General features: G+C 39.5%; 1 protein-coding gene across 1 annotated transcript; it reads left to right on the top strand.

The window, feature by feature from the left end:
* Window positions 1-1,070: 1,070 nt before the first annotated feature.
* On the top strand, window positions 1,071-2,960 carry LOC134291074 (uncharacterized). Its single transcript, XM_062858356.1, has 2 exons — window positions 1,071-1,550; window positions 2,853-2,960. The coding sequence occupies exons 1-2, from the start codon at window positions 1,071-1,073 to the stop codon at window positions 2,958-2,960; spliced, it is 588 nt and encodes a 195-aa protein (XP_062714340.1).
* Window positions 2,961-16,109: the final 13,149 nt, after the last annotated feature.

The raw sequence follows: 16,109 nt of genomic DNA, 5'->3' as shown, positions 1-16,109 counted from the left end.
AAACTAGCCCATTATAGATCATGGAACGTTGAAACATAGATTGGTTAATGACAAAAGGACGAAAATGAGGTTTGAAGTTGAAAAACACTTTCGCATTTTTTCCTGCCGCATACTGTATTGATGTTGTTGCCCTAGGAGAAACTTGGATCAAGAAGGATAGAGTGCAGCATTATCAAATTGATGGTTATAAGAGCGTTTTTTCCTGCAGACCAGATAGTCGAGGTGGGGGATTAGCAGTATTTGCAAGAGATTCAATAGTTTTCGACACTGTTTGCAATACCCATAGTCGAGGGCTGCACCATATCAATCTACGTCTTCATGGGATGGGCGCAAGCCTTCAAGTACATGCTGTTTACAAACCACCTTCATATAGAACCACTGAATACTTGGACAAACTGGAATCCATACTAGCGTTGCAGAATCGTGAGGCATCTTGTGTTATCGTTGGAGATGTAAATATACCATACAATCAACTAGAAAACGGATCTGTTCAGGAGTACATTAATCAACTGAAATGTTACAACTTTTGTGTCACAAATTCGTTCCCCACTAGACCGGCTACAGGGAATCTATTGGATCATGTAGTGTGCTCGGAAGATTTACAAGCATCCCTTCTGAATGAGACAGTTCATTCTGATGTGAGCGATCACTGTATGATTTTGTCGTCATTTAAATTACAAAGATCGATCACCTTGAGAGCGTTAGAGAAAATGGTTGTCGATCACACAAAGCTGAATGAAGCATTTGCTGCTGAAGTACGTAACATGGCACAAGGAACACCGGAGAATAATTTGAAATATGTCTCAGAACTATATCAGCGCCTGAAGAAACAGTTTTCAAGAAAAGTAGTTATACGCGCCAAAATAAAGGGTTATTGTCCCTGGATGACGTTCGATGTGTGGAAATTGATATGTATGAAGGATAATATATCAAGAAACTACAGAAGGCATCCCACAGACCTACATCTGCAGGAGCTATGGGTACACATTTCTAAAAAAGTTCAACAAGCGAAGAGCTCTGCTAAGCGGAATTATTACTCTAAACTCTTTGCTACTACAAACCAATCTACCATGTGGAAGAACTTGAACAAAGTGGTTGGCCGGAATCACGACACAGAAGGACGTATAGAGCTCCAGGATGAACAAGAGGATCCAACACAAGGCAAAAGTGTCGCAAACATTTTCAATGAGTATTTTTGCACGGTTGGACCCCAGCTAGCCTCATCTATTAGTAGCACTCGAGATATCAACAAATTCGGTAGCTTAACTCCATCAAGTAATGCCGTATTCCTGCGTCCAACTACGAGACAAGAAGTAATAATATTGATCAAAGAATTGGACGCCAACAAAAGCTGTGGAGCCGATGAAATTCCAGCTTCATTCGTAAAGCAGCATCACAACATTTTCTCGGAACTGTTGGAAAATGTGTTCAACCACTCCATCGATACTGGACGCTTTCCGGACTTCCTGAAAATTGCGAAAGTTATACCTGTTCATAAAGGTGGCGATAAGACCCTTGCAAACAACTATAGGCCAATTTCCATCCTATCGGTATTGAGTAAAGTTCTTGAAAAACTCTTGGCCAACAGACTAGTTGATTTTTTCCAAAGCAATGGAACATTATATAATTATCAATACGGATTTCGCAATGGCTCGAGTACTCTTACTGCTGCAAACGAACTAGTGGATGATATATATGAGGCGTTAGACTCAAGACGATACGTAGGGGTACTTTTCCTGGACTTAAAAAAGGCCTTTGATACCATCGACCACGAAATCCTATTGCGTAAATTGGATTATTATGGTGTACGAGGAGCTGCCAACAACTTGATAAGAAGTTATATGTCATCCAGACTACAATACGTAGTCGCCAATAATGTACACAGCGAACTTAAAAACACGTCCGTCGGAGTTCCCCAAGGCAGTAATTTAGGACCTTTATTGTTCCTGATTTATGTCAACGATCTGCCCAAGATAGGATTACACGGGAAGCCCCGCCTATTCGCCGACGACACATCTCTATCATATGTATCTGCGGATGCGAACGAGCTTATTCGACTGATGGCAGAAGACATGAACAAATTGTACGCCTATTTTGCAGAAAACTTACTATCCTTGAACATATCCAAAACAAAGTATATGGTCTTCAAAACTGCTCGATCTGGACCAGCTGTGACAGTTGATTTGGTTGTCAACTCTCAAACGATCGAGAAGGTCGATACATTCAAATACCTTGGATTGACATTTGATACCAATCTTACGTGGTGTAGCCATATAAACAAGCTGTTATCGGAAATTAGTTCAACGTGTGGCCTTCTACGCAAAGTAGCAAAATTTGTACCGATTAGACAAATGTTATCTATCTATTTTTCGTTTGTTCAGTCGAAACTGCAATACATGGTTTCGATCTGGGGAGCAGCTGGAAAACGTAAAATTGGGCGATTGCAAGTTGCCCAAAATCGGTGTTTGAAAGCAGTTTATCATAAGCCGAGGTTATATTCCACATACTGCCTGTTTCAAGAAGCTGCAACATCAATACTGCCTGTAGCTGCACTTCGCGAAAAGCAAGCACTAATGCAAATTAACAATATTCTGTGGAACCCAGCAACGATGCATAACCAATGTTTCCGGCAGCACTCACATGGCCATTACACTAGGAACCAGTCAAATCTTGTGACCAGTAGAGTGAACACTGAATTGGGAAAACGAGCATTTTCATACTATGGAAAAGTTCGATATAACGCTCTTCCGGTGGCTATAAAGTCGACGCGAGACATTCATCAGTTCAAGGAGGCCGTAACAAACTACATCAGAAATAATCTTCGATACTATATCCGATGATTAACTCCACAGTACAAAACTCCAGTTCTGTCAGGTAATGGACTGATCAAACCGCACATCATCCGATGCCCCCAGTGCCGTGCCACCGTCCAGGCCGTACCACCGTCCGTGGCATCCTGATCCGTTCCGCCGTCGTCCATGCCAGGTCACCGTCTGCTTTCAGATTCGGCTTATCGGTTGAGCAGAAACTCAAGTTCTGTCAGGTAACGGACTGGTATATGTCTAGCCGAAGCCAGATACTGCCCTCTTAATTAAGCCAACGACCGGTTCTAGAACAAATCGTACATCAACCGACGCCCGCCAATGCCGTGCCTCCGTCCAGGTTGTTCCACCGTCCGTGGCATCCTGATCCGTTCCGCCGTCCATGCCAGCTCACCATCTGCTTTCTGAATCGGCTTATCGGCTGAGCAGAAACTCCAGTTCTGTCAGTGCCGTGCCACCGTCCAGGTCGTTCCACCGTCTGTGGTATCCTGATCCGTTCCTCCGACCATGCCGGCTCACCATCTGCTTTCTGGATCGGCTTATCGGCTGAGCAGAAACTCCAGTTCTGTCAGTCAACGACCGGTTCTAGAACAAATCGCACATCATCCGACGCCCGCCAGTGCCGTGCCACCGTCCAGGTCGTTCCATCGTCCGTGGTATCCTGATCCGTTCCTCCGACCATGCCGGCTCACCATCTGCTTTCTGGATCGGCTTATCGGCTGAGCAGAAACTCCAGTTCTGTCAGGTAACGGGCTGGTATATGTCTAGCCGAAGCCAGATACTGCTCTCTTAACAAAGTCCATGACCGGTTCCAGAACAAATCACACATCACCCGACGCCCGCCAGTGCCGTGCCACCGACCAGGTCGCTCCACCGTCCGCGGCATCCTGATCCGTTCCGCCGTCCACGTAGTTGGATCCGAGGAGCTTCCAGATTTAATGAATCCGCCGATCGTGAGGAAACTTCATTTCACTCAGACATCACTCAATGCTGATTGAAATGTCAACTTGAGACTGCGGCCACGTCAACAGTACATATACTGCTGCCTTGTGTAAAACTTCCATCTCCGGTTTTTACTCCTATTTTCAATAGTTAATTTAATAGTTTACTAGGTTTATTAGTTGTAGATTTATTTATCACATCATGTTAAATGTAAAGTTAGGTTAAACACACTTCCTTAAAAGAGAACAACTTCTCACTGGGAGTGTTACTATTTGTACATGTTGTTGAAAAGATGAGTAGGTTTTATGCCTCTGGGAGAAGAGTTCTATGAATTTATGCACGTGTTTACCCGTTTAACTTTTGAGCGGTGCCATACTGTCTGGATGACCATGGAAATGATCTCATTTTCTGCAAGCAAGGCACCGTTCAAACGCAAAATAATAAGCTCGTGCAGGGGTTCATTTGAGCACACTCCCGCTGGCTTTTCCCTACTCCAAAAAAAAAAGAAAAGAAAAAAAAAAAAAAAAAACTTTGATGCTGTTGCGTGTCATTGCCGGTGCGCATGGAAATGTATAGAGAAAACGTGTCATGATTTACAAAAGTGCAGATAACTTTTGATAGGAAAAAGATACATACATATCTAAATTTTCGATATGTTGTGTAAAAATGTCCCAGCTTTCGATTGACGCAAGAAATTTGGAAATCGATGGTTGCCAACATGGTGAAAAAAATGTTTTGGGAGATAAATTTAAGATGGCGGCCGAAATCAATATGGCCGACCAAACTTTTTATAACTGCAAAGAGTACCTCTATCTTTTCTCTTTCCAACAACCTATAGTTTTTAAGTGGTTTCTGGCGAAACTTTCGAGTTATAACGGTTTAAATGAGCCAACAATTGACCAAAATCGAGGGGTTCACCAAAATGCTTGTGGCTCTAACAAACGGGGGGTCCACCAATTTGATTAACCAAATGCATTTTCCTTACTTTTTTGGGGAGGACTTTCAGAAAATCGCCACCTTAAACATTTTTGAAGACATGGTGTAAATAGTGGGACGGTCTCAGCGAGAGTTACCCTTCTGTTAGACTGGTCCGTCATTTTGGTCGTAACAGAGCTCTTTGGAAAAAAATATGCGTCATTGATATGTAGTTCAAAAAGTGCTCGTAACAAAGTTTTCTCGAAAAACGAATGGATTAAAAGTTAATGCAAGAAAACGGAATTTCATGGATCACCCTTACATGATTCTTAAAAAAAATATATAAATTAGGAACCTTAAGAGATAGAATAATAATTTCTTCGGCAAACTTGCTTCAAATAAGTATCATTACAACTTTGTAGAACATTTTGTAAGCGTACATAAAACTATTAAGAAGCGGATGTTTGGATCAGCTAAACTAGAGGGACCACCGTAATTTCACAATGATGAGAAAAAAGATCGAAAAATATGAAGAAACTTTCCCAAAGACACCATGAATCTAAAACTGAAGGTTTAGGCGCAAACATTTTTGTCTTTGTAAATACAGCTCTGGTCCCATTGTGCAATGTCAGTCACACAGTAAAACCGCTCAGCACTAAAATGTGTAAGACCTACTCATAAATGCATTATTTCCATACCACTCATAAAATGTGTAAGAGTTACACATTCACAAAATCTGCTCCTGCGTCCACAAAATCGTTAAAGTTGCAATTTGTTTCATATGGCAATCTAGCTAGGTTTACTAGTGACCTTGGCGAACCAAAAAATATAGTCATTTCGTATCTAGAATAGTGTACGAGGAGATTTTGTGAATGGGTAACTCTTACACATTTTATGAGTGGTATGGAAATTATGCATTTATGAGTAGGTCTTACACATTTTAGTGCCGCGCAGTTTTAGCGTGCATGAAATTTGAAGGGGCATCATCAGTAGAGTCTCTCCTGTCCACTAAAAAACTCCTTACCTGAGAGATCTGAGAGGTCATCTCGGTCTCTAGTAGCAGCACACGTCATGCTAACATTCATATCTATTCTTACTAACCGTAAGGAGGTGGCAGGTGTCGTTATTGATTTAAGGTACCCCGGGGCAAGTGAGAATCCGGGGCAAGTGAGACATACAGCTATAATTTATTTTATTTTTCATTTTTAAGGCAAACATTCTTCCTGTAAAACATAGGTATCACACCAACGGATACTTTGAATTCAAAAATTGTTATTGTTCTCACCATAAATAGACCATATTTGTTGTTCATATGTAATTTTCAATTCACTAAGTGAGATTAACGTACTCTACTACATTCGTCGTTTTGAAATAGAATAAAAAATAATGTAAAACTTTTTCGATTTCAGGATGATATTTGGAGTGCTTGCAAATTATTTTAGGCGAAAAAGCTGTAATTTATTTTCATTTATTACCTTTAGTTAACTGCTCTCACTTGCCCCAGTGCATTTCAGCATCTGGGGAAAGTGAGACCTATGGGAGTCAACAAACACAATTCATAGTATAATCTCGCTTTCTTCATCCTAAGTCGAAATTTACACAAAAGTGAAGTAAAAATTCGGCGCCTTAAGTAATCAATCGTTGAATTATACTTAATTACTTCTACTCTGATGATGAGGCTATTGTTTAAAATGGTAAAGTCTTGGGTAGAACATAGTTTTTTTCAAACCATCTTTTTTCATATTTCGTCTAAGCGAATTCTATTGTTTTTTCGTTTTTCACTGCATAATGAGTTTTCTTGAGTGTTAAGGAACCAGCCATAAAGTATGAAAAAAATTGGAAAACGTTCAAAGTTCAAGATATAAAAATATTTATTCAATGACCGTAAAATTGTGTAAGAAAAAACATAACATCTGTAAATCACGAAAAATCTTTTGGCGAGATTCATCAACTACGTAATATGAAAAGCAAGTTTGGAAATCTTTCGGCTTTTAACTTAATGGCGCTTTTTGTATAAAAAAAATCAATTTGTTTTGCACGAGCTGCTAGAGTTAAATCAATTTTTTTCTCAGTGATTCGTTATTATATGTGTTACGTAATTTATGCACGATACCACAAAAATCTTCTAACATAAATCGCTAAACATAGTAATTCGTATAAGATATTTATAATTTATGCTGCCTTACATATATGCAGCAACTATATTAAGCCATTTGTATAGATATTCCGAATAAGTCCCACTTGCCCCGTGATACGGAGTAAATGAAAATCTGCTCCACTTTTCATTATATGCAAAATATACAGAATGTAAAAAATTTGAAATAGTTTTAATGACCGTTAATAAGAAGAAATATACCAACAATGTCTTTTAGAATCATTGGAATTTTAAAATTATTTATGTTTAGAATTTTTTGGCTTGACAAAATCAAACTAGCATTTTTTTAGGTCCCACTTGCCCCGGGGTACCTTACTAAAAATTGGAATTCTCAAAAATGCACTTTGAGGACGACACGTTACTTCCATTTATTGGTACTGATGTGTGCAATTTTGATCTTGTCAATCACGGAGTTGCAACTACGGATTGTACGGGCACATGCTCATTAGAGTGAGTCAACATTGTATGGAGAAACTTCAAATTTGATCGTATCAACCCGGAACAAAGCTTTTTCAATCTATATTAGCGTCCAAAACAACTGTGAATTCCGGAAGTTCTGAGTTGGTGTTATTCGACACCCAAACCGCCTGGAGACCACCTTGAATCAACTGAGGAAAACAACAATTGTAGAGAAAACGCGCTTTATTCGCACCATCAGAATATCTGTTGAAATCAAATCCGGAAATTAAAAAAAAACAAAAATAGAGTTGTCATGCTTCAATGGGCAAAGTAGAGTAGGGTGATCAGTTTGTTGAATTACCGGGGTAATACGGTAGTTGCTACAACATGATGTGGCGGTTGTAGATTCTATACAAAAGGAGTGGTCTAACAATAATCATCTCTCTATAGAAGGGATTGTAAGGATTTAGGCGTAAAAAGAATCCGCCATCCCTGAGAATGTATCTGGTGTTCGGGTGCTTCGGATCGATAAGTAATTCATAGTTAGAAAGTGTCCTAGCTCCATTATAAGTGAGTGGTTAAATGGATTTGGGAGAAGATACGAAGTTCATTCAGGACCTTTTGTGTTACTTTACACATCGCCATTTTGTAGGCCAGTTCCGACCGAGCTAGTGAAACAAACAATTTGGCCTAGTAATCCTTGGTTGATTGTTACGCCTAGCCGTGCTGGGGAAATGCTTTATGTCAAGTGATGACGACCACTCCCAATAGTGGTACGTTATCCAGACAAAGCTAAACAAAAATGGGGAATATGTCACAATAGATCAAAACAATGGTCGCAGTGATGCTAATACCCAACACGGAATAAAAAAAAATACGCCTAGCCGTAAATAATAAACCTGCTCTGGTCTTGCGAGGCCATAACTGCAGCAATTCCTCGGGACCCCCAAGGGTGCCCTAACCACCAAAGAGGACCCCTCTCTGTAGAGTCTCTCCGACCTTGACCTGGGATCTGCTGATACCCGCCAAAGAGGGAAGACGCCAGTGAGACAGCCACTTTCTAACAAGCCCTTTTGTTTTGTTGGCCAAATTTTCCGCCGAGACGAAGTAAAACGTGACAGGCGAGGCCAAAACAGAACAACATTTTTTTTTTGCGAAATACCAAAAAAGCACCTGTACAGAAACTTTGGAAAACAAATTTTGAAGAAAGGAAAACGTTGACAATGTGTTGTAAGTGCTTGCCAAGATTATCATTCATTTACTTTGTATTACATCGTTATTACAGTAAAACTGAACCAACAATTCCTGGGCACAACACTCGGTAGGTGGCTTTAGCCCACCAACCTCAGCCGCGTTCCAACATGCCACATCGTTTTGCACATGGTCAGCCCATCTTTCAAGCTGCTCTACAGGTCTTCTTAAAACATCCGGATCTCTTGCGCACACCAGCTTTTCTGGATTGTTGTCCAACATTCTCACAACATGCCCTGCCCATTGAAAACCACCGGTCTTATCAGCGCTTTGTAGATGGTTCATTTGGTGAGAGGACGAATCTGGCCAAGAGCGCAGTGGACAACGCTACGGCTCTGGCTCTTATTATTCTCATTGAATATCTTTTGCCTTAATCCGGAAAACCCGGAGATGCTTACCACGATTTCCGGCACTTAGTTATCTTTAGTAAGAATGGGAGCCATCCTCAATGTGCTGTTTGGAATCAGTGTTCAGTTTTTCATGTACGGCATGCTCATTCGAACGAAATTACAACCATAATATGCAAACCTTGGAAGAGATTGTTCCTCTAATCGGTGTCAAGGTTATATTTTCACCGTTACGGAGTTTTACTTTAGTGAACAATCCATAGAAAAATCGAAGGTAGGGAAACTGAACACGTCTTGAGAAAAGTGTTCTCATTTTAATCCAGTCTTAAACTAGGCTAGGTATTAAGAGCTATTTATTGTTTCCTTTTTTTGAAATAAATTTTGTTGTGGAAACTACCGATTCCGTAGTAAAATTACTAACCGTACCTATGATTCTCAACCGACAGCTATTTCCTGTCAATTCCACTAAAATACTGTCAATTTAACTAGAAGTGCTATTAACATTACCAGAAATAATCTAAATTTAACCGCTGAGCATTATATTTTTAACCATACCATGTAGTAAGATGTGTGCCCAGGAAAGAATTACAATTTTGTTGTTGAGGCGACTACGCTTTTAGTAAAATTTACTGCAATGCATTGTAACTTCAATCATATTTCAGTGAACTTAACAGATTTTGTTGTCGGTTGAGAATCGTAGGTACGGTTAGTAATTTAACTATGGAATCTGTAGTTTCCACAACAAAATTTATTTTAGAATGAAAATAGAGACATATGAAGAAGGGTACTCAACTCATCTGTGCTCATACCCTACGAAACCGCAAAAGTATCAATAGGTGTCACTTACTTAATTTCGCTCAGGATTTCCTTATTATTTTCAATGAAAGCATTCAGACGCCATGCTTGCAGTAAAGTGATCAGCACAGTAAACAATAGAGAAATAGCAATATGTGCATGCCATCCTGTTTTAAAACCCTGATCAAAGGCATCCTCCAATGCGCCACCAGCAACTCAATTTCGCGTAAGCTATTATTTTTCCACCTAAAGGAAAAGATTTTTCCACGGCGTCAGCTCACCACGGACAATGGAACAACAATAGGAGTCACACTGATACCGGATCCCGCCAAACACGTACGTGAAGTGGACTTCCTTTTGTTTATGGAATTACGTATATGAACTCAGAAATCTTATTATGACTCGGTTCGCTGTTCTTCTCCAACACTTTTTTTCCCTGTATCCTACATATGCATCTCAACGCGCCCCGTGAAGCGGAAGCCATAGACAAAAGACATGAGGCGCTGCTGGTAAGGGAGATGTCACTACAGTTGGTAGCTTTCCACAGTGTTACTTCTCCTGAAGGTATTTTCTCATATGTGACGTGGTCCGGCTGCTGCAAGGAAGGATGTTGTCTCCCGTTCTGCAATTGCAAGAAGCCGCCTAGCGGGGAGGGAAAATTCAAAGAAGAATATGTAAGTGCGCTGATGCAACACTTCCATAGATGGTGTATACTCAAATAGGCCACAGGGCAGAACAAAACAACTTATAACACATATACAAGCATTCACTCGTGGAGGTAGATTCTACACGTGTTAACAAGCCACGGACGCCGTTGGAGATGGGGATGCTGGGGGAATTGTAGAACAAATAAGTTTCCAACACACAAACGGATGCTGGGCCTCTAGAGAGTAGGCTAGCTAGTACCTCTTCCCTAGACATAAGGTAAAATGTGTCGCAGGCGCTGATAACAAGAAAAAAGAAGCAGCACATGGATTCATAAAAGCCTCGATTGAAGTGCAATTGCTTTTGTTAATTTTATTTCTTGCGGCTCTTTTCCCTCATATTGTTCTAATTGTGTTTAAATAATGGAAAAGGGACCCAGGCGAGTCAAGATCTCCACACAGGGCACCCACCATACCGTATCATCTGATGGGATTCACATAAAACAGAATCCCTTGCACAAAGCGTACTTCACTTTTCGAGGATAAATATAGAGCATGTATGGGAGGAAGGCACTCCAGGGATGAAAAAAAAAAACTTCCCGCGCTCCCCATCCTGCCGGAACACCCGAACCGGTGTGACTCTTGGCTTTTCGAATTCACCGGCATTAAATTCCTTTATTGTTCTCGGTTGGAAACTCTTTTTTTACCAAGCCAGCGACGAAAAAAAAAACTCTAATCATTTTCGCTTTCCTGACATTACGGTGACAACATCGGAGAGCAGTAAGTAGGTGGTGGGTGGTGGACTGCTTAAGGATATGAGGAAATCATAAAATTTTCATTCTCAGCCCTTTTGTCCGAAAATATGTTCCCGACTTTTTTTGTAGCTGTGTGACCCAAACTGGCGTCTGTCCATACATACCCACCAACCCATACGGTAAGCCCGAACCTTTTTCACACTTCCATGGCACTTTTCGAGTGGATATTTTTGTTTTCTTCCGGCATTGTTAGAGTATGATGGGAAACCACCGCGCGCCGCACCGTCGTCATCGCCAGTCAGGTGAGAAAAACTGCATATTAATTGTTCGCCATTTCATTAGCGATTGCAAGCAGTACATATAGGTGGAATGGCTGTGTGGGTGGTTGATGGAGATTCAAATTTCTAATAACGGGTTCTTTTTCCATGAAATAAGTGGCAGGTTCGATCGGGCTATTAGTTGCTGTCAATTCGTCTGACAATTTTCCTTACCCTTTAAATGACAGTTAATAAACCTGTCATTAGAGGAGAATAAATTAGTTTGATCAGTAGTTACCTTTTTTTGCTTCCATCTTTGAATATGTAAGAAATATTTTACTTATTTTGTTATCAAACTAAACCTCATAGCGTGGTTACATTCAGTGCCCACATCGCGCTGAAGGGGATGTCTTCTTAGCTATAGCATTTCATACTCAACGAGAAACAATCTTTGAAGGGACCCTAGTTGAAATTCTGGTACGATTACCTCAAAAGAACCCTTTCAAAATTCTTTCAGAAATCTTTGCCTACCAGAAGGAATACCTGCAGAAATCCTAGAAAAAAACACCTTAAAGAATCGTCTATGAAATCCCGGAAGAGATCTTTGAAAGAATTCCAGCAGTGATGCCTGAAAGAATGCCGACTAGAACACTTGGAAAAATCCATTTAATATTTTATGAAGCAATCCCGGCAGAAATTCCTGGAGAAATTCTGGAAAGATTTCTCAAGTAATTCTGGGACGAATATCTGGAAAATCTTGTGAAGAATCTCGCCTGGAAACTTTGCAATTACCCTGAAGGAATCACAGAAAAATTCCGAAAGGAATTACTGGAGAAATCCAGAGAAGAATCTTTCAAGGAATACCAGCGGGAATCATGGCACGAAACAACTAGTTGTCCATCAATGGTCCAAATTTGGAAAGAACATTCTGATGTTTTAGACGAAGTTAGAAAGATTCTAGAAAATGGTATAATTATCCGATATCCAACTTTGAGCTGTTATATCTCCGGATTCAATGAACCGCATGCAATAAAATTTTGAGCAATTATGAGTAATACAGAGAGTTTTGAAAACTGTTTGACTTCACTTGAAATTATTATTAAGAATAAAATATAGTGGTTTAATTTATTTTTTTTTTTTTTAGTAAGTTGGTTATTTTTTATTTCATATGCATCGCAATATTTTTATCAATTTACTAGCTGACCCGGCAAACCTTGTATTGTCCATTTTAAATGTACTGGTGTAGTTTTTTTTTTCAATTTCCAAAGGCATTTCTCCATGAATTTCCGATGTAATTCCACCAGGAATTTTGCGAAGGAATTCCTTCAGGATTTTCCGAATGAATTCCTCCATGTATTTCCGAGAGAATTCATCCAGGAATTTCCGTGGCAATTCCTCCAGGAATTTCCGAGGGAAATCCTCCAGGAACTTCCGGAGAAATTCCTCCAGGAAATTTCGGAGAAATTCCTCCACAAATTTCTGGAGGAATTACTCTAGGAATTTCCGGAGGAATTCCTCCAGGAATTTCAGAAGGAATTATTCCAGGAATTTTCAAAGGATTTCCTCCTGGAATTTCCGAAGGAATTCCTTCATGAATGTCCGAAGAAATCCCTCCATGAATTTTCGAAGGAATTCCTCCATGATTTGCCGAACAAATTCCTCCAGGAATTTTACCAAGGAATTTCTAAAGGATTTTCCGAAGGAATGCCTCCATGAATTACCGAAGGAATTCCTCCAGAAGTTTTCCGACGGAATTCCTCTACGAATTTCCGAAGAAATTCCTCGAGGAATTTCCGGAGGAATTTCTCCAAGAATTTCCGAAGAAATTTCAAAGGAATTCCTCTTGGAATTTTTAAAGGATGTCCTCCTGGAATTTCCGAAGGAATTCCTCCATGAATTTCCTAATGAATTCCTCCAGGAATTTTGCGAAGGAATTTCCAAAGAATTTTCCGAAGGAACTCCTATATGAATTTCCAATGGAATTCCTCCAGAAATTTTCCGACGGAATCCCTCCACGAATTTCCGAAGAAATTCCTCGAGGAATTTTCGGAGGAATTCCTCCAGGAAATACCGAAGGAATTCCTCCATGAATTTCCGAAGGAATTCCTCCAGGAATTTTGCGAAGGAAATCGTAAAGCATTTTCCGAAGGAGTTCCTCCATGAATTTCCGAAGGAATTACTCCAGACATTTTCTGAAAGACTTCATTCACGAATTTCTGAAGAAATTCCTCCACGAATTTTCAAAGGAATTCCTCCAGGAATTTCCTGGAAAATTCCTCCATGAATTTCCGGATGAATTTCTTCAGAAATTTCCGGAGGAAATCCTCCAGGAATTTCCGAAGGAGATCCTCCAGGAATTTTCAAAGGAATTCCTTCTGCAATTTCCGAAGGAATTCCACCTGGAATTTCCGAAGGAATTTCTTCATAAATTTCCGAAAGAAATCCTTCGGGAATTTCCGTAGGAAATCTTCCAGCAATTTCCGAAGGAATTCCTCCTGGAATTTCCGAGGGAATTCCTGCAGTAATTTCCGGTGCAATTCCTCCAGTGATTTTCAAAGGAATTTCACCTGGAATTTTCAAAAGATTTCCTGCCGGAATTTCCGAAAGAATTTCTCCAGGAATCGCTTCACGAATTTCCGAAGGAGTTCCTCCATAAATTTTAGAAGGAATTCCTCCAGGACTTTTGCGAAGGAATCGCTAAAGGATTTTCTGAAGGAATTCCTCCATGACCTTCTCCAGAAATTTCAGGAAGGAATTTCTCCAGGTATTTCCGAAGGAATTACTCCAGGTATTTCCGAAGAAATTCCTCCAGGAATTCCCGAAGGAAATCCTCCACGAATTCTCGAAAGAATTCCTTCCAGAATTTCCGAGAGAATTCCTCCAGGATTTTCCCGAAGAATTCCTCCATGAGTTTCCGGAGGAGTTAGTCCAGGAATTTCCGTAGGAATTCCTCCAGGAATTTCTCCTGGAATTTTCAAAGGATTTTCTCCTGAATTTCTGAAGGAATTCCTCTACGAATTTCCAAAGAAATCCCTCCCGGAATTTCCAAAAACATTTCTTATGGATTTGCCTTGAAATACCTCCAAAAATTTCCGAATGAATTCCTACAAAAATGTTTGACGGTTGTCCTCAAAAAATTTCCTTAGGATTTTCTCTCATTATCCCCAAACGTGTCTCTGAAGGAATGTTTGAAGAAGTTTCTCAAGTTTTCGTGGGATATCCGCAATACATTTTTGAAGGAATTTCTTGAGGAATTTCCGAAGAAACTTCTCAAGGATCTTTCGCTGGAATTCCTTGAGGAATTTCGTAAAGATTTATAAAAAAACGAAAAAAAATCCTCAACGAACTTATCAAACAATTTCTCACGAAATTTCCGAAGGTATAAGACATTTCAGACATATGTCAAAAAAAATTCCAAACGAACTCCTTTAACAATTTCCGAATTTTCCTTATCAGGGCATTTTTAAAGCAATTCTTAAAAGAATTTCCGAATGAGTTCCTCTAGGAAATAAAAAATCACAAAAATCATTTCTCCAGGAATTTCCGAAATATTTTTTCAAGGAAGTTTTGAAAGATTTTTAAAGAAATTCCTTATGAAAATTCAGAAGGGATGTTGGTACGGTGTAAGACGCAGGAAAAACGGGTCACTGTCTTAGTAGCGAAATCCATAATTTATTTAGCAAAACGCTTTAAAGCTAAAATATAAAGTTTCCAATTACATCCCATGATTCATCATTCATATCGTGTTGTACTCACATTTCAGTGACTCTAGTCTCAACGTCCCTGTCCTTGTTACCGCCCAATTATCGTTTTAGTCAGTATACCTAGTAAGCCGATTTTAAGTTCTTAGTCTTAAGTTTAACAATAGGATGTAGTTTTACTTTACTTACGCAAATATAAAGCCCTAGCAGGGAAATAGTGCATGGAATCTAACCTGAAATCATGATTTTAAGGAATTCACATATTTTTCGCATAAGAATAAATTATTTTCATGTTTGACTCACTAGTAACTATTAACAGAGTTCATTTGGTCAAGTTGCCACTAGTAAATTCACGTGAGATATCGACTATTTCAATATTTAATCAAATTCCCGCTTTAGCACAATTTGCATCACTACATTTCATCATCTGTTGTTTTTTTTTCTTCATTTACCCACTCATGCCGTGACAATTGTCGGATGACAAACGATGGTGTTCGGTGACGGATCGTTCCGTCAAATATCCGCCATCCCTATTAAACATTTTCTTCGTCGCACTAACGGCTGTAACGCCTCCCGCTACAAGGGATATCTCATGACACTTTTAGTGGATTTTTTTCAATATTTTCGAAAGAATTGCTTCAGGAATTTGGGAAGAAATTCTCACAGAAGTTTCCGGATGAATTCCTCCAAGAATTTTTGAAGGTATTCCTCAAGGAATTTTCGGAAGAATTCCTCAAGAAAACTCCGAAGGATTTCCTCAAGGAATATTCTAAATCTATTTCAAAGAAATTCCTCAAAGAATTCACGAAGAATCTTCTAAAGGAAATCGTAGAAGAACTCTCGAAGGAATGTCTTATGGAATTTCTCAAGGTGCTTTAGAAATGAAGGAATTCCTCAAGAAATTTCTGAAGAATTTGTCAAGGAATTTCCGGAGGAATTCCTCAAGGATTTTCGAAATAAATTCCTGAAATTATTTTTTAATTGATTCCTTTAAAAGTTTCGAATGCATTCCTCTAGCAACTTCCAAAGATATTCCTCCAGGAATTTCCGAAGGAATTCCTTGAAAAATTTTAAAAGATTTTTTTCCGGTAATTCCGCAGGAATTCATTAAAGGATTTTTCAAAGA

The sequence above is a fragment of the Aedes albopictus genome, chromosome 3 (assembly GCF_035046485.1).
Source record: "Aedes albopictus strain Foshan chromosome 3, AalbF5, whole genome shotgun sequence".
Lineage (NCBI taxonomy): Eukaryota > Metazoa > Arthropoda > Insecta > Diptera > Culicidae > Aedes > Aedes albopictus.
This window is presented reverse-complemented; position numbering and strand designations above follow the sequence as displayed.

Excerpts from the sequence above, each read along its gene's own strand:
- LOC134291074 (XM_062858356.1), top strand. The coding sequence starts at position 1,071 with ATGTGGAAGAACTTGAACAAAGTGGTTGGCCGGAATCACGACACAGAA. Across the intron at positions 1,551-2,852 it reads GGCCAATTTCCATCCTATCG|TACAAAACTCCAGTTCTGTC; the intron begins GTATTGAGTAAA and ends TTAACTCCACAG.